The 17,302-nt window shown below is 51.7% G+C and overlaps 7 protein-coding genes across 7 annotated transcripts; 2 read left to right on the forward strand and 5 right to left on the reverse strand.

The window, feature by feature from the left end:
* Nucleotides 1-472: 472 nt before the first annotated feature.
* ALT_2814 (A4/G1 family peptidase) lies at nt 473-1,306 on the reverse strand (the record flags this gene model as incomplete). The annotated part of the gene is made up of 1 exon (XM_033559186.2): nt 473-1,306. One exon carries the CDS (start codon nt 1,304-1,306, stop codon nt 473-475), a length of 834 nt encoding a protein of 277 aa, XP_033415077.2.
* A 1,171-nt stretch (nt 1,307-2,477) lies between these two features.
* On the reverse strand, nt 2,478-3,094 carry ALT_2815 (hemerythrin domain-containing protein; the record flags this gene model as incomplete). Its single annotated transcript, XM_033559185.2, has 2 exons — nt 2,478-2,909; nt 2,963-3,094. The coding sequence occupies 2 exons, from the start codon at nt 3,092-3,094 to the stop codon at nt 2,478-2,480; spliced, it is 564 nt and encodes a 187-aa protein (XP_033415076.2).
* An 854-nt stretch (nt 3,095-3,948) lies between these two features.
* On the reverse strand, nt 3,949-5,556 carry erg9 (bifunctional farnesyl-diphosphate farnesyltransferase/squalene synthase; the record flags this gene model as incomplete). The annotated part of the gene is made up of 4 exons (XM_033559184.2): nt 3,949-4,053; nt 4,104-4,286; nt 4,337-5,396; nt 5,489-5,556. 4 exons carry the CDS (start codon nt 5,554-5,556, stop codon nt 3,949-3,951), a joined length of 1,416 nt encoding a protein of 471 aa, XP_033415075.1.
* A 710-nt stretch (nt 5,557-6,266) lies between these two features.
* ALT_2817 (DnaJ domain protein) lies at nt 6,267-7,938 on the forward strand (the record flags this gene model as incomplete). The annotated part of the gene is made up of 5 exons (XM_033559183.2): nt 6,267-6,372; nt 6,431-6,474; nt 6,534-6,627; nt 6,681-7,729; nt 7,786-7,938. 5 exons carry the CDS (start codon nt 6,267-6,269, stop codon nt 7,936-7,938), a joined length of 1,446 nt encoding a protein of 481 aa, XP_033415074.1.
* A 1,115-nt stretch (nt 7,939-9,053) lies between these two features.
* On the forward strand, nt 9,054-11,755 carry ALT_2818 (histidine phosphatase family protein; the record flags this gene model as incomplete). The annotated part of the gene is made up of 5 exons (XM_089599436.1): nt 9,054-9,666; nt 9,733-9,862; nt 9,917-10,739; nt 10,927-11,638; nt 11,688-11,755. 5 exons carry the CDS (start codon nt 9,054-9,056, stop codon nt 11,753-11,755), a joined length of 2,346 nt encoding a protein of 781 aa, XP_089456179.1.
* A 625-nt stretch (nt 11,756-12,380) lies between these two features.
* ALT_2819 (uncharacterized protein) lies at nt 12,381-14,159 on the reverse strand (the record flags this gene model as incomplete). Its single annotated transcript, XM_033559181.2, has 1 exon — nt 12,381-14,159. One exon carries the CDS (start codon nt 14,157-14,159, stop codon nt 12,381-12,383), a length of 1,779 nt encoding a protein of 592 aa, XP_033415072.2.
* Nucleotides 14,160-15,441: 1,282 nt separating this feature from the next.
* Nucleotides 15,442-17,244, reverse strand: ALT_2820 (Y-family DNA polymerase; the record flags this gene model as incomplete). Its single annotated transcript, XM_089599437.1, has 3 exons — nt 15,442-15,548; nt 15,607-17,050; nt 17,104-17,244. 3 exons carry the CDS (start codon nt 17,242-17,244, stop codon nt 15,442-15,444), a joined length of 1,692 nt encoding a protein of 563 aa, XP_089456180.1.
* Nucleotides 17,245-17,302: the final 58 nt, after the last annotated feature.

Raw genomic sequence — 17,302 nt, forward strand, 5'->3', positions numbered from 1 at the left:
CCATTCTCCCTGTGGGATGGTCAGCTCAAATGAGTCAAATCAATCATGCCAACCCTTACTAGTCACCCAGCCTCGCCATCATTACTCAACAGCAACCTTCTTGATATAAAGTAGCTTAGCTTTTTCACCTCGGTGTACAACCGACTGAACAAACCGAAATGCACATCCTGGGAGCCGACAACAAGTACGTACTACCACAAGAGGGATTCAGTTAACAGGGGCTGGTGTTGGTGCTGGTGTTGGTGTAGGTGTTGGTGTAGGTGCTGGTGCTGGAGGTGCTTTAGGGCCAATGTATTCAGGGACTAGGACTTTGCTGACTTTAGCCTCAGGCATGTGAATACTAATTGCTTTGATATGGTGCACTGTATGATGACAACAAAGACAAGATATGGAAACAGACATGCGCCAAACTCTGCAGATTGTCCCTCCAATAAACTCCATACTCCATACCGCAGATGCGAGCCGGGACTGACTACCGGACATACTCGACCACAAGCTCGCTATCGCTCACAATAGTCGTGTGCGTCTTAATCTTCCCATCCTGCTCCATATCAATGACCGTCGCATTGATAAGCCCATACGACTGCCCGCCAGCTTTCGCCTTGCAGCCGGTGAACTCCACACGTCCAAAATCAGCGAGCGGCACCATCGTCTCCCCAGACTGGAAGTCCTCGACGATCCAGTCCGCATTCTGGCCCGCCAGGGTCGCAGTCGGCGACGGCGCCTTCAGCGTCGTCGACACCGTCTGCCCACTTGACTGGTTCTCGATGATGGCGACGCCCTCACTGGGCGACGTGCTCTCCACCTTGACGACGACGACGTCCCCGCGGTTGACCACGAGGTCGAACCCGTGCGCGTTGTCCGGGTACCACTCGTACCACGCGTCGTAGCTGTGCGCCCCGTTGGAGTCGACGTAGAAGTCCACGCCGGCTTGCAGGATCGCGTTCGCGTACGTGTCGCCATCGATGCCCACCCAGGCGGAGCTGGCTTGTGTGCCTGTCACGCCGGCGACTGCCGTCGCTTCGGGGACGGTGATGGTCGCGGCCACGGCGGTGTAGGTTGCCGAGGGGGGCGGCTGCTCGAGGACCGCGCCGGACCAGTTCTTGCTGTAGGAGACTTTGGAGTCGGTGGTTCGGTGCTCTGCGTTGGGGTCTGCTTCAGCAGGGCTAGCTCCGGTGCCGTCCATGGGGTGGGACTGCCGGGCTAGAGCCCGGGCGCGGATACGCTCAAGGGACCGGCTGCTGGGGGCAGACAGGGCACTGCCGGCCAGCAGGGTCGCGGCGAGGATGCTGGTTTGGAACTTCATGTCGTAGGTGGGCAAGTTGATGGTCACTCAATGGGGCTGACAATGCGCTTTCCTGTCGTAGTCTGCGAGTGTGGCTTGCTGGCTCTTTAATACCCTGGAGAAAAGAGTCGCATGCGGTTGGGCCTGTCCAGCAGGTCGAAAGTAACCTCATGGTTATCATCAGATTCTTGCCAAACTGATCTGAAGAGTACCCGCAAGCATTCCGACGCTACTACCAAGTGATCATGTCACGGACGGAATCAAGTATGATCGACTATCAGGACGGAATAAGACTTCAGAATCAAGACCTGCTTATCCGCGTGCGTCACTGGCAACGAATCACACTGGATCAGCGCTGCATGTCCGCTCAGAGTAAACAGTCAATAGTTTCTGTGATCCATGCCGAGTCGCGTCGTTTCCCGTCAGCATTCTGCCCACTCTAGGGACGTTGTATACACGATCAGGCGGACGACGATCAGGAGAAAACAGTCAGTAGACTTCATGCGCGACAATGCAAATAATGACGCCATTCAAGTGCCTGTGCCTTGTGACAGTCCACGTAACTGACGAGAGAATCAGGTACCAAACTCGCTGAAAGCGGGTTGGCCGCATTCCTCCCGCCGCAAGGGGTATTCGCAACTGCAAACATTGAAGCATGCCTTTCCCGGCTGATACCGTCCTGCGGACTCTGTATCAGACATCCCTAGTTGAAGAATGTGAGATGCGTATCGCATGGCCGACCGCAAGCGTCGCACCAATGAACCCTTGACCCGAGCAAGGACAGACTTGCGTCCAGGCCGATGATATTCCACTTTCGCCAGTTTAAAGTTGGCTCTCGTGACGGGATGACGTCTTGGTACTTGCTTTGATGCTTGACTGAAGCTAGCTGATGTAGTTTCCGTAGTAGAGTTTCTTTGCAGCTGTGACATGATCAGTAGCGGTCATCATGAGTCCGACATAGGCATCAGGGATGTTCCAAAACATTCATCGAGATGGCCTGGATGATAGTCAAATAATGCAGTAAAAAAAATTAGCAAAAATTGGCTAATTCAGTCGTCAAGCCGCAGTATAATAACTAACTGTATATGCTAGTCTAATGCTTCCAAGTCTATCAAAAACGACCAAACTTACCACAACCCTGCCATCGAACCCAGAACCATTCACATCCCTGGAATTCTATACCGAAAAAAATTCACATAGGAAGACGCGCCATCTCCTGTAAACTCCAATACCGCCGCATATTCTCCGCCCCCAGCGTCCTGACCTCCTCATCCAAATGCTGCCACAGCACATTCCCAAACCCATCCATAAGCCGCTTCACCTCCTCCCGCTGCAGATCCACCTCGCCGCTCCGACACTTCGTCAAATAATCCTCCAGCTTCTCCAGACCCTTATGGATCTGCCTATGCTGCGAGAGGAGCGCCAGTTCACGCCGAAACTCGGGCATCCGTTTCGCGAGCACGGGGAAGATGTGCTGCTCTTCGATGGAGTGGTGGAAGTCGAGCTGCGAGCAGAAGCTGAGCCCGGCCATGATGAGTTGGCGCGGGGAGAGACCGCTGGACTTTCTGCCAGTGCTGGTGCAGGCGTCTTGCAGTTGGTTCCAGGTTAGGCGGAAGTGGTTGTGCTATGGTTGCTGTTAGTGGGTGTAAAAATGGAATGAGGGGGGAAAGCGCGTACGAATTGGTCCATTTGCTCTGCCATTCGGTTGTACGTTCGAAAGTCTTTTGGTGAGAGCGGGGGTAGAGGTTCATTGTTTCCCTTTGCTTGACCGGTGGGGTCTGGGGACGCTTGACTATTCTTCTGGCTCATTATTGAGAATGATTGGTACCGGGTTGCTAATGGGGGAATTGTTCTGTGAACAACAGGTGGAACTGCGCGTAGGTGGAGAAAGGATGGGCTCTGGGTGACTCGAAGCCTTCTCATTGATGTTGAAGGATCTAATGAGTGCGTAGCCGAGAAGCAGTTGATATATCTATTTCATGGAATAGAACTTTCGTCCTGCGCTGTATATCTTAGAGGTGGGGATGGAAGACGTCGCTGCGAATCAGAGTCATCGACGAACAAGCAGTGCGCATTACAAATCCCTGACAAATATTCTCTTTCATATCGCAGGAACAGGAAAAGGTCCTATGCAGCGTACTACGGTGAAGGCCAGAGCGTCCTGAAAATATCAGATCTTCAACAGCTCAGACTACCACTTTTATGCGGAGAACAGACGAGCACCAAGTATCAAGTATCGAAGCGTACATTCAGAATGCTAAACTAGATAATTACAAGAATGTCCCAGATCCTCAATGGATGTTTGCCACCTCAACGTTCAGCAAAACTGAACATTGCAAGACACACATCTAGTACGTCACTGGTCAAAGAGATAAATCTCCGCTCAATATCAGCACTTCTTCGGCACAACCACAGTCATGAAAGGGCTGGATTGCAATTTGACATCCGTGCTAGGAAAGGTCGAGGAGACCAACAGGCGAGAACAGCCGTGGGTGGACATGATGGAAAGATGAAGAAAATTAAAGGGTGGTATTAGGTAAAAGTATCTCTGCAAGACTGACGTGGTAAGTAAACTGAAACATAAGTCGTCTGCAGGGTCAGTAAGAATCTGGATATCAAAACAGCTTAAGTGAAGGTCGTAACTCCGTAGTAGTAATACAAGGCTATAGCTCTCGGTCACGCAGATGCTTGGGTGGGCGGAAATTTCCCTTGCGGAGTTCCTGCCACGCAAGATCGAAGCGCGCACCAAAGTACCAAGCGAATCCAATCTGACGGTTGTTAGCAATTAATGGCAATAGCAAGGATCGACAAGCCGTACCATTACAATAGAAACGAAAACCACAATCACGCCCATCAGAGCCATCATAAAGAAGACGTCTTTGCGGGTTTCAGCCTCCAGTCTGGCCTTCTCCTGTTCCGCTTCAGACTTTTGGCCCAAGACACGCCGGTTGGCCTCTTCGGCCGATTGCGATGGGAAGATGGTCTCGATGAATTTTTCAATCTGCGTCTGTTTAGCATTTGGACAAACGGTGATGGATGGAGGATACCCACCTTCGCACAGGCAATGCCAATCTCGAGGAAATTGGGATCCTTCGGGGTGTTCTTCTTGTGAATCTCACGAGCATATCTACGGAAGGCCTCGTAAAGGATCCGCAGATTCTGCGTCGACTCCATCATCAACTGGCAAGCCTCGCCCTTCTTGATTTTGATGTTACGTTCAAAAATCGCCGGGTTACGGAAGCAAAGCGAAAGGGTAGCAATGGCCATGGACTGAGGGATGGCGCAGAAGTTGAAGACACTCTGCTCACGCAGACCAGCAAGGTAGAAAAGACACTCCTCCGCATGTCCCAATGCGTTGAGAACCATCTCGGAGCTGCAGTTCAGTGCAGCGTCACGATTCTCCGGCTTGAAGAGATCCTCAAAGTCGGTGACATGCTTGGACCAAATCTCTTTGGGCCAGAACTGTCGACCGTCGTCGAAATCCTCACGGATATCGCGAATGATGTTGGTCTTCTGTAAGAAAAGACCCATGGACTTATACAACTCGGTACGCTTGAGCAAGGCGGGGTTACCGAACTCGGCCTCAACAAAGAGGCGAGTCGACCCTTCTCCGACCAGGCCAGCAACATACCAGCAATACAGGTCGTATTCCTCGACCGTCTTGACGCTTGCATCGTCCAGCGCAGCTTTGCGACAATAATCAGCCATACCATTGCCCATCCTGTCCGTGATATCCTTGATAACGGCCTTGTAGGCAGGCTTCAATTTCTTGAACTCGGTGATGACATTGTGGAACTGAACCAGCAGTTCACGGTCCTTCTCTTCGGGCCGGTTACCCGTGAAGTTCCAGCCGTCCTGCTCGAGAATATCTTTGAATCCACGAAGAAGGGGTTCCTTGGTCTCCAAAGGAATCGAGGTGTCATCCTCGATGGTGTCCAGCCCACGGAGTGTCAGGTAGAAAATGCACATGGGAAGCAAGAGCTCAGGGTGAAGCTCCTTGATCACCGCGCTGAAGCTCCGGCTCGTCAGGTCCAGGAACTTGAAGCATGTCTTCGCCGTTTCTGACTCGTTGGATTCATCACGTTCATGAACAGGATTGTGCCATATCTTCCTATGAGCAAGGACGAAAGGGTGTCCGTAAGCAATGGCACATAGACACTAAGGGCAAGGAGGAGTGCTCATAGCTATAAGGCCAGGACCAACCATTGAAGTATCGACCTCAATTCTGAGGGATGGAAGATATAGTAAAAAGCATTTGCTGCAGCGCCCATGGTGAGGTATTTGTAGGGAAGAAGAGGACACGGAAAAGGAGAGGACGGAACGACGGATGTTGGCGAGAGAGAAAAAATAGTGGGAATGTGGGGACCACAACAAGCGAATCAAGAAGAGCTATTGACACAATTAAGATGTACAACCGGGAGAAGCGAGGAAAGAAGAGATAGATCTCACGGAGGAAGGTGGAGAGGAGAGCGAGACCTAGGAGGGAGTAAACAGAGAAGAAGAAAAAGATGGGAGATTATTACTCCAAATATCGAAAAGGGGAACAAAAGAGTCTCGGGGCATAAGGTATAATAATATGCACAGAGTGGCTGAGGGCCTGAGGTTGTCAAGGGGAAATTCGAGGGAAAAGAGAGAGTCTTGGCGTCCGTGCATAACAGGCTCCTATCATTACGCCTGTATTACGCCCCTCGAGGTCCAGCTTAGTATTGTTTTCCCATTATTTACCCCACTGCATGGTGTGGCTGGTGGTAATTGTGACAGTACCTTACATATAATACGCCGACAGATGTTTCCCCCGCCATGACGAAACTGCTGTCGGAGAGCATCATCAGGCAGATAAAAATTATTATTGTCCTCGGTCAGCCGACTAGTCTGGCAGCTTACCATCTGCTCTCCCCCTGATTTTCTCAAGGACTTCTCATCACCTGGGGTCTTGCGGACGAACGTATTACATTTCTGCGTTGATTGACTCCAAGTCAGCATGGTCGCAGACACTACCTACTACGATGCTTTGGGTGTGCCACCCACGGCCACAGAACTTGAGATTAAGAAGGCCTATCGGAAACTGGCCATTGTGACCCATCCTGGTGCGATTACTCCTATGTCTGCATGACTCCTTGCTATTGATTCTGACTTCTCGACTAGATAAGAACCCCGGCGATGAGAGTGCGCATGCGCGATTTCAGGCGGTGTGTATACTTCAATATATGGAAGTGTAATAAATGCTAATTTCTCTCGGTACAATCAGATTGGAGAAGCCTACCAAGTTCTCAGCAATGAGGAGCTACGAAAGCGTTATGATAAATATGGAAAGGAAGAATCAGTTCCGGGCGGCGGTTTCGGTGAGTTGTTCAGCTGTGATCGAGCTGTCGAACCATACTGATAGGCGACGTAGAGGACCCGGCCGAATTTTTCAGCATGATCTTTGGTGGCAGCGCGTTTGTCGATCTGATTGGTGAAATCTCGTTGATGAAGGACCTGACCGCGACCATGGACATCACCATGCAGGAAATGGAGGAGGAAGAACTGGCGGAAGCCGCCGAAGAGAAACTCCATATTCACGATGAGGAGGTCAAGGCCGCCGCCGCGACAGGGGAAGCCAGCCATGCCGCTGGCACCGCAGCCCCAGCCCCAGGACCAGCACCAGCTGCAGCCGCAGCCGCGGAACCTTCGGAGAAGCCGGCGCCAACCTCCGGATCGAGTACGCCCCGTCGCTACTTGGGACAACAGGCTATCATGGACAAGTCGGAAGAGGAGGCTCGGATGGAGGCAGCCGGTCTGTCTCAGGAGGAGAAGGAACTGCGCAAGAAGGAGAAAAAGAAGGGCCTGTCTCGGGAACAGCAAGAGCGCCTGGCTGCTTACGAACTGGAGCGAAAGAAGGCTCGTGAGGAGCGGGTCAACACTCTGGCGACCAAGTTGGTCGACAAGCTAAGCGTGTGGACGGAAACCGACAAGGGTCCCGACGTCACCCGTGCCTTTGAGGAGAAGATTCGCCTTGAGGTGGAAAACCTGAAGATGGAATCGTTCGGTCTGGAGATTCTGCATGCCATTGGTGCTACCTACACATCAAAAGCTACCTCGTTCATCAAGTCTCAAAAGTTCCTCGGTATCTCCGGTTTTTTCTCTCGGCTGAAGGACAAGGGCACTCTGGCCAAGGAGACCTGGACTACAATCTCGACAGCTATCGATGCGCAGATGACCATGGAGGAGATGGCCAAGCTGGAAGAGAAGGGCGGAGAGGACTGGACCGACGAGAAGAAGGCAGAGTACGAGAAGAAGGTCACCGGCAAGATTCTGGCGGCCGCATGGCGAGGCAGCAAGTTTGAGATTCAGAGCGTGCTGCGCGACGTCTGTGATCAAGTCCTGGGTGACAAGCGCATCAAATTAGAGAAGCGTCTCGAGCGCGCGCACGCCTTGGTTATTGCCGGCAATATCTATTCAAAGGTAAGCTCTTCCCGTTCGACCGTAATCATGTCACAGATCGCTAAGTGAAACTATAGGCAGAGCGTGATCCCGAGGAAGAAGGAGACTACATGGCCTTTGAGCAGCTCATGGCGGAAGCCATGTCGAAGAAGGGCAAAGACGAGAAGAAAAAGAAGAAGGAAAAATCGAAGAATGAGCATCACCACCACGAAGAAGAAACCACCGCATAGATACCTAGTCCTGTTTATATCCTTGCCATGAGGCCCGTTCTGCTGAGCTTGTGGATTACCGCTGTCTATTTACTCTCCTCTATTCGATTCTGTCCTTCGGGTGCTTGGATACGTGCCTTTACGCCTTCATGACCCGCTCAGGACTTTACATATTTCACGTACAGTATATTAAATTTAATGATAGATTGGGTGTTGACGGCGAATTGTTACATTAGATGTCTGCTCGCCGCTAGATCGAGCGACAATTATATATATCGCATAGACTCGAGATAACATCTATTGATTATCGTCTACATCTCTTGAAGTAGAATTGCTATCTGTTGATCGGAAACAGAATCCCGTACGATCTTTGACGCGGCTATAGTAAGAAAGGCCCCAATAATGTGATGTCTTGACAATCCTGTGTGGCTTTTCGACGGCTGAGACTCGTTTCCCCCCGTTTTCGGCTCCTCCTGGTCTCCGGCTGTCATCATTCCACCGCATAGAAGATCAGTACCAGCTGCTTACAATTCGAAGCCTGACTCTCATCTAAGAAGAACCTTCTTGACGACGATGTATTTCGGCTTGAGATCCTGTTTTTGAAGCAGGAATCATGCCACTTCCCAGCCTTCATTTGCGGAGACATGAGCACGCGAGCAATTACCCAAATAAGCCAAGGCCTATCCGTTACGAATGATCAACATCCGGATCCCTCGGCAAATAGGTAGTCTCCAAGTCTCACATCCGACCCTTGTCTCTTGATGACTTCAACATGACTGGCGGCTGGCAGCGCGCTACTCACTAAACGAAGCTTCGTCGGCGCCACTCGAGCGTAGGGCGAGATGCGTGCCCTCCGACTGGCGTGACCCCTCAGCCTCTCGGTACGATGCTACCTTGGAGTAGATCCCTGTTACTCGATTCAAAAGCCGGTATGCTGATTACCAGGCAATCGCTGACACTCTGTACTTCCGTGCCCTGTTGACTGCACGCTGGTCCTGACCGACACAAGTACAACCCCGCAGCTTGCCTATCTAGTCCCGCCATGGGGCCGCAGGCATATAAACAGGCACATCTGCCGGATTGCAATCATGATATGGTAGTACTGAGTAGTCTGCTATTATTACTGACTTGACTTCATGCCTCAATTCCTTCTTTTCCCCGTTTCGGCAGTCGCCTTTCTAGCAGCCGCGGGAGGAGTCTCCGCTGCGCCAACTGCCAGCTGCTCTGCGCATATATCTGCTCCGACGGGCGCGACTTTCGCGTCGGGCTTTGATATCACAACTAGCTGGGGCAACCTCAGTCCATACAAGGATGCGCCCGGTTTCAATGTATCAAACGGCGTCCCCCGAGGCTGCGAGCTATCCCAGGTGCACGTCCTGCACCGCCATGCTCAGCGGTACCCCGTTTCTTCCCTCCTAGATGGCGGGGGCATGGAAGCGTTTGCGCAAAAGGTAAAGAACTATAGCAGACTGCACGGCAGCAAAGTCGGCAAAGGGCCGCTGGCTTTCCTCAATGAGTGGGAGTACATGCTCGCCGAAGATACCTTGCAGGTCACTGGTGCCGCCACGGAGGCGACCTCTGGGGCCAGTATCTGGTCGAAGTACGGGAGGCTGCTTTATCGCGCTGGGCCTGGTGTCGCAGCCTGGGACTCTTCCTTGAATGTATATCCCGACGGGAGTGCAAGACCGAAGCCGATTTTCAGGACGACGTCGCAGGCTAGGATCTTGGAAAGTGCTCGATGGTGGTTGAGTAGGTGCTTCTCTTCTGCGGAGACACCGCGCCTCTGTCTCCTGCATCTCATACTGACTGCTACAGGCGGCTTCTTTGGCAATACCGGCGCAAATAGCTCCTACGCCGAGTACGACCTCGTCATCATCCCCGAGGGAGACGGTCTCAACAACACCCTCGCCTCCGACCATTCCTGTCCAGGCGATAAATCAGAAGGGTAACCACCCGCATATCCCAGCCACCACCCCCAGAACCCAACTAACCAGTCCAGCACCCACTCCGCCACGAAATTCATCCCCAGATTCACCAAACCCGCTCTATCCCGTCTAGCCCATTTCCTCCCCAAAGACTTCAACCTCACCCCGTTCGACATCACCTCCATGATGAACCTCTGCCCCTACGAAACAGCCGCCCTGGGCTCCTCCGCATTCTGCTCCCTCTTCACCGAGCAAGAATGGCACGACTACGCCTACTCCCTCGACCTCCAATTCTACGGGAACTACGGGCTCGGCGCCCCCAGCGGCCGCGCCCAGGGGATAGGCTACGTCCTGGAGCTCGCATCCAGACTTGCGGGACGCCTTATTCAATCCAGCGATACTAGCATCAACTCTACCTACGACGACAACGCAGCGCAATTCCCGCTCCACCAGCCCCTGTACATGGACATGTCGCACGACGACGTCATCGTCGCTGTCCTTGCGGCCCTGGGGCTCGATTACTTCAAGTATGGAGAGCAGGGTCTACCAGATACACTTGAGCATGCGCCGAAGCGGGCATTCAGACTTAATGAGATCGTGCCGTTCGGGGCGCGGTTCGTCTCTGAGGTGTGGACGTGTCCGGATGAGTCGAAGGCATCATTCAAAGAATTGGACGCGACGCTGTATAGGAATCCGGTAGTGGGGTCCTCGGGTGGTACGGACTACATCCGGTTTGTGTTGAATGGGGCGCCGGTGTCGATGCAGGGTTTGGTGGGCTGTGAGCGTGCGGAGAATGGGTTCTGTGCTTTGAGGGATTTTCTGGGGGGTGTGGCCAAGTTGAAGGAGGAGGCGATGTATCAGGTTGCTTGTTTTGGGAACTATACGAGTGGGCATCAGGTTGGGGATGGACGGCCCGTGTAGCTTTTGATTTGAATATTTAATATCCACCATGATGGTGCCTGGTGAATGTAACTGATGATTGGAGTGTACCATGGATGGCCCTATTCAGGTACCAGCCAGGCATTGACTTGAGAATCTATGGATCGATATTGTCGAATCTCTATGCTGCTCACTATGACCTCAGAATAGCTATGTGAAGGACTTCTGTCCCCCTTTCCCCTCCACACCCTACTATCTCTCATACTACTTTTACACTCAGGCACACTACTACATCAACACACAATCGTTATCAGTCACTCGTTCAACCTACGAGATGGAGTTCCAGTCTCGCATCGCCCAATACTCCTTCGACAAGATGATGATCGATGATGCAAGCGCATCCCTAGACAGCTGCATGGGCAAGCACCCTTGCGATCTCAGTGCGACATTCAATGAGGCCCTGGACTCCCCTAGCCCACCATCCACAGAGGAAATCTCAGACACAGAAACAGAAGCTGCGACAGAGATCGTAGAAGAGACAGAGGGCAAAACGGCGCCGCCCTCTCGTCTAGAAGTCACCTTCACCACACCCCTAGACGGCTTTGACCCAATGCAACGCAGGCTCTCCAGGCTTACACACAGACTTCGCCACAGCGTTCTTTATTTCTTGTCTCTGTACGGCATTTCTATCCAATACGCCTTGTATCCCATTGAGGAAAGCGGGATTCAGGGCGTACACGATGCTCTACCGGTTGTGCTCCTGGTTGCGACAGAGCATGTGCCGGTGTCAATGTGGAGAAAGGGAGTGAAGCGCGCGTATGAGCATCTTGTGGACGTTGGGGGCTTCCCAGCCATCGAGATCCCCATGTCGGGACGAGAGGCTCGATCCGAAGATGGAGTGGACATGCGGATGAGCCGTGAGTGCAAGGTGTATCTTACAAAGCTAGTTGCTCGTGAGTTCTGAAGGCCATGGCTGCATTGTCGAGAAGAAGGGTCTGGCTGGCATTGATGGCAAAGGAAACCGACTGTTTTGACGATTTGTTCAAGCCATTTAAGAGCCTGGCTTGCAGAAAGTCGCCAACACGCTGCGAGGTACTACGAGGCGATCCATCTATCGACCAATGTTTGGTCTATCAAGCGTTGTTTGTTGCTTGTGAGGCACGCACTAATTGTATATGTATCAATATCTTGCAAGATGGGAAAGTCTAAGCATTGCTCATCTGAAGAAACCAAATGTATATGGCAGAGAGAGGAAGAGAAGCAATGCAAACACATGAGTATATCTTCTCGATCAGCTTGCTCTATATCACAACATGCTCCATCAGTGGACATATCCAAGAGACAACAATAATATCGCGCATCGGGTATCTAACAATATACCGGAGAGTGCAGGCAGCATGTAAACAGCGTGAACATGTATCTTCGCTTAAGAAAAGAAAAGTCAACGATGAAAGTAGAAGGCTGAGGCGGCCGGAGGGCCAAAAGAGCCAGCACCGTGATAAAGAATAGGAAATGACCTTTGTACGCCAGAAATGCAGTAGATATGGGAATCGGATAGAATATAAGTGTGAACAAAAAAGAGCTCCAAAGTGACCGAACAACGGGAAGAGAACGAACGGGCCTGCCCGTCAAGGATGTTGTACAATGAGGAAACCATGCTCAGTAGCCCTCATTGTCAAGCATCTCCATTAGAGATTCCAACTCCTGAGATGCCGACAAAGGATCAAGAGGCTCAGCAACAGGACTCAACAGTGCACGGGCTCTTTCTGCCTCCTCATGCAGCTCGTCCGGTGAGAGGACACGTCCGCCAAGCTGTACGTCGTTGACATGCACGCTATATTCGAGAGCCTTCTTGCCTTCTTTGATTAGCTCCTCTGTCCACCCGAGACATCGTTTGAGGCTTTGATTTATTTTCTGACTGTCAGCCAGCAATTCCTGGTGCTTCGCAAGGTCGATGAAGAACCGCTTCTCATCTTTGACCCGATGTCTCGCATCGTGATCAGCAAGCGAATCGGGGCTGACAACACCCTCGTCCAGGGTGGAATCCTCATCACTATAGTCGGATAGTTCCTCCGGAGAGCGAATAGACGAGAGTTCGCTTGCTTCCTCGTCCAATTCGTTAGTTGTCCCTAACGAAGTTCCGGAGAAGGATCGTGTAGATGGCGCCATGGACAAACGGCCGGAGCGACTCAGACGGCGATATCTTCGCAACTCTGCATTCTGCTTGCGCATCTCCCGCTCTAGGGTACGATTGATGGCAAGTAAAGATGAGTTGCTGATTTCCAAGTCAAGGATCTTCCTCTCAATTCGCGCATTGAGAACGACGTCGTTGTTTGCCTGTCCGGTATCCGACTTCACCGGACTCTGTGCAGCTGCTGAAAGATGAGTGTCTACCGAAGTCATAGATCCATTGCTGAGAATTCGAGGCCTGAGCCCCGGCATCGAATCGGATGCAGCACATTCCGCTTCTACCGGCGATTCGACCGTGGATACGATAATCGGGCTTGGCTTCAGACCTTCCTTGGGATGGACACTGCTGCTGGCAGAATCGAGACTTGATGATTTGATGTGCCTGACGGCCGGAATAGGTGGCCTTGCGGGAAAAGCGCCCGAGAATGAGCTATGAGCTTGAGAGCTAACCTCGGAAATGTCATCACGCTGTGAGCTGACTTGTGAAGTAGCGTCCGAAAGTCTCGCCGCGGAGTCAGCGAGCTTAGCTGGCCGTAACCGGGGCGAAGCAGCTGGGAGAGCTTTTGGTGCCAACGCAGGACGAGACGAGCCTATCGATCGCCGCTTGACCGTCGGAGCTGTGATATTTGCCTCCTCGCCTTGAGTGGGTTCCTCGTGTTCTCCATTGGCATATACAAACGCAGCAGGCGAGGATGGTTTGCTTAGTTGTTTGGATCGGATGTCCACCTCGGAAGAATTCGGAGACCGCGCATCATAGGCATGAAAGAACATTCGTGAAGTGGAAGAGTCGGAATAAGAATTCGGCCGCGGAGTATTTGGACGTTCTGTCGTCAGGGTCCTTGCTCGATTCCCTCTGGACGGTTCCAACTTCCCGTTCGAGCGGGCGGGACTCCGCTCCGTTCTGTATCCCCCTGAGCTCGCAACATGGGCGACACCTGCATGCGAATACTGTACTTGCGGCGATGACTGTACGCTGGATGGTGCATTGCTCGGGGACGGAAATCCATCACGTCTGCTATTGCGTGAACCTGATCGAGGGGTGATGTTCACACTGAGGAAGGAGGCGGTCTCGGCATCGGGAGTCGAAGAGGGGTGTTCGGAGGGGGCAAGCCTCTTGGGAGTGCGATAACCACCGGGATTAGCGAGCTTGGGCGTCAAGGGAGATTTGCTGGTTCGATTGAAAGCAGCACTGAGCGTTGGCGTGAAAGGTTTGGCGAGAGGGCCATTGTTTTGTTTATCGGAGGTCATAGTTGCGGGACTTGAGGGGCGGAAAGGAGGAGGACGACTTATGACATTGCGACACTCCACGAGGATCTGCAAGCATGGTGGCACTCGGCCAGCAGATAGAGCGACCTCAGCGGTGTGAGTAGTCTGCGGTACGATGCGAGGGTCCCAATACCCATAAGCAGAGGGGGAAAAAATTAGTATAGATTGAGGGGATAGATAAATATTGAGAGGCAAGGGTGACGATAATAATAACAATCATTCTTAGTCTAGACTAGCACATCGGCCCAAAAACGGTCTAGTGCGTCTCATGCTTTCACCGCAACTGTTGCTCCAGGCGAAACTCGGCGCATTCCTGGCAAGCAAGTTTTAATATCCCCGGATATTCAGATCGAAAATCATGATAATCTGACTAAATCTATCTAGATATCCGTCAGCCGCCTGGAGATCCCGTGTGGCGGTGCGCCTTTTCGGGGAATTGGTGTTATCGTGATCATGTTGTTCGCGCTCCGGTTACTGTTCTTGCATGGGCTGATCGATGTTCATCAACACAGTTACTGGGTCAGACCAGCTCAATGACCTCATAAAGAATGCCGATTGACTTGTTTGAACAAACACGAGGGGTATTGGTGCTAGGCCGAAGAATCACATGATGAAGAACCCCAGTTAGCTAAGGATCGTGTTGGATAAGTTATAACAATACAGTCTAGACTATATGACAAGAGATTTGTTGATGCCACAGTTTGCTTTAAGATCAACTGCTTCAAAGATTTTACCCTCGGAATTCATCACGGTAGGAGATTTACACCCCTCGTTATAGAAGATGACGTGGTAAATGTCTAGGAAAGCTGCTGCATGCAAGAGCAGACGACTGCCACAATGTTATGGTTCGAGGAGATGACGGGATCATTCCAGACTGAAGAAACAAGAGCTGCAAAATGAAATCTCCTCCCTGCGTGGCGCTGGTCTCCTTATGCGATAGCCTCGCATATCTGTGACACGAACAGAAGTAAGGGGTTGCTTCGTCAGCGAAGTTCAACGGCGCCGTCGAACCGATCGGTGTCTACTGATGGACTCGGATTGGCCGCAGCGACAACCTCGAATGATCGGTTTAATAGTTTTGGTCTTGCATAACAATGTGATGGGCCGATACTTTATGTCGGCCATATGGAAAGGGCTTTTCTTGCACGGCTCTGGAGGTGTCATGTAAAGAAAAGACGCCTTTGCCGTGGGTCGTGAGGTTCGTGAGACGACTCTTTTGTCGCCTTTCTTTTTCGTCCGATTACCTTCGGTGCGTTCGCTGGGACTACTTCAGATTCATCGGCGGTACACTGGACGGCTTCCTTGATGGTTTCCCTTGAGAGGCAATAATCAACGTGATCATTGAATGCTTTGTCCTCCGCGACCTGAGGCCTTGAACAGATTGGGCAATCCCAGAATTGCGGTTGACTTTCTGACTTAGCTGACTTACGAAGTATGGCGGTGTCGCCTCCTTTGTTCGTTTGCTCCGTGTCGGAAATTTCCTGGCTGAGCTGCTCCAGCTCGTTGATGTCGTCTTGCCTTTCCTGGCGTGCAGCAGCCTCGAAAGCCTCCTCGGCACCGATTTGCTGTTCAGTCATTGCATCGGGCTTTCTGCCAGCGACAGACCTCGACTGCGATGCCGCGCCAAAGAAGTTAACATCCACTTTCTTCGTGCTAACCAAGTTGGTACAGCGGAGGCCAAGTAGACGCAGTTTCATGTTCGGGATCTCCTTTTCCAGCTTCGCCAGCATAGGAAGTGAGAATGCGTAAAGATCTTTGGCGAGAGAAACTGCTCTGGGCGGCTGACATTGTCTGGAAAGCACCTCAAATGTGGCCAGCTTGACCTTGAGAACTAACGTACGACCTTTGCACTCTGTACGAGCCAAGTCCTTCTCAAGTTCCTGCGCCGTATCCCAGAGTTTTTCTCGAAGTAATTGTTTGTCGCCGATTTCATTAAACGTGCGCTCTGTGCCGACACTTTTTCGTTCATAGTTCTCCACGGGCTGGACCTGCGTTCTGCCCAAGCCGAGAAAGCACTGAATCAGGAAGTGGAATGCTTTTTCGCCGAACAATCGAGTCAAAAGGGCACGCTGAGGATAAATGTCACCGCATGTCTTTATGCCGATTGCATCGAGTTCACGTTCAAACACGCGGCCGACACCGTTCACTTTCCGGACCGGGAGAGTTCTCATGAACTCCATAATAGCTTCTCTCTCATTAGGGACACAAAACTGTCCATTAGGCTTGTTGCGATTGGAACAGATCTTCGCGATCTTCGCGTTGGCCGCGATACCTGCAGAGACTGAGATTTTCGTGGTCTCCAAGATCTCCGCCCGCATACGACTAACAGCCTCTTCCGGGTCGATATTGTTTTCTGTGCAATAAGAAGTAATGTTGAGATACGCCTCGTCAATGCTTGCGCTCTCGAAGAGAGGATCATACTGCGCGAAAATAGCGCGAATCTCCTGCGCTTTGGCGGTGTATTTCTCATAGTTCTGAGGAAGGCATATCAACTGCGGACAGAGCTTCTTGGCCACAAAGGATGCCATTCCGCTTCGACATCCGTACTTTCGAGCCTCGTAGTTACACGTCGTCAGGACCCCCTTCCCGACAGCCATGGGCACCGTTTTGAGCTCCGGCCGGTCAAGCTCCTCAACAGCTGCGAAGAATGCATCACAGTCAACGTGTACCACGTACTGAGACAGATCTCTTGTCAGTTCCAAATCCGCAATCAGCTCGTCGGCCTTTCTCAGATCATGAGACAGGTCCAGTTTCTCTAGACGAGCCTTTTCCTTCAATATGCGCTCGATTTTGGCTGTTAATATCCTATCCCGGGTCTGCTCGTGATGGAAGAATTTGGAGCCCTTAGATGCATCATATATGATCTCAGATACCTTTTTATCTTTAGCTTCTGTGTATTTAATATGGAGAACTGCATAGTCTATACCTTTCGCTGGTCAACCGCATCCTGACCCGCCTTGGTCAAAGACGGTCCTAATAAGTGATACTTCAAAGTTTCGTCTTGGTCAGACGCCTCTTCCGAAGGCGCCTGACCATTTCCGTCAGGCTCCTCATCTTTCGATGTCATATTTATCCCAGTGATCTTTCAGATGGTGACGTTGAAACTGGTGTCGCGCGGCTTTCCT

This window comes from Aspergillus lentulus, assembly GCF_001445615.1.
Source record: "Aspergillus lentulus DNA, contig: Alt05, strain: IFM 54703, whole genome shotgun sequence".
NCBI classification, from domain to species: Eukaryota; Fungi; Ascomycota; class Eurotiomycetes; order Eurotiales; family Aspergillaceae; genus Aspergillus; species Aspergillus lentulus.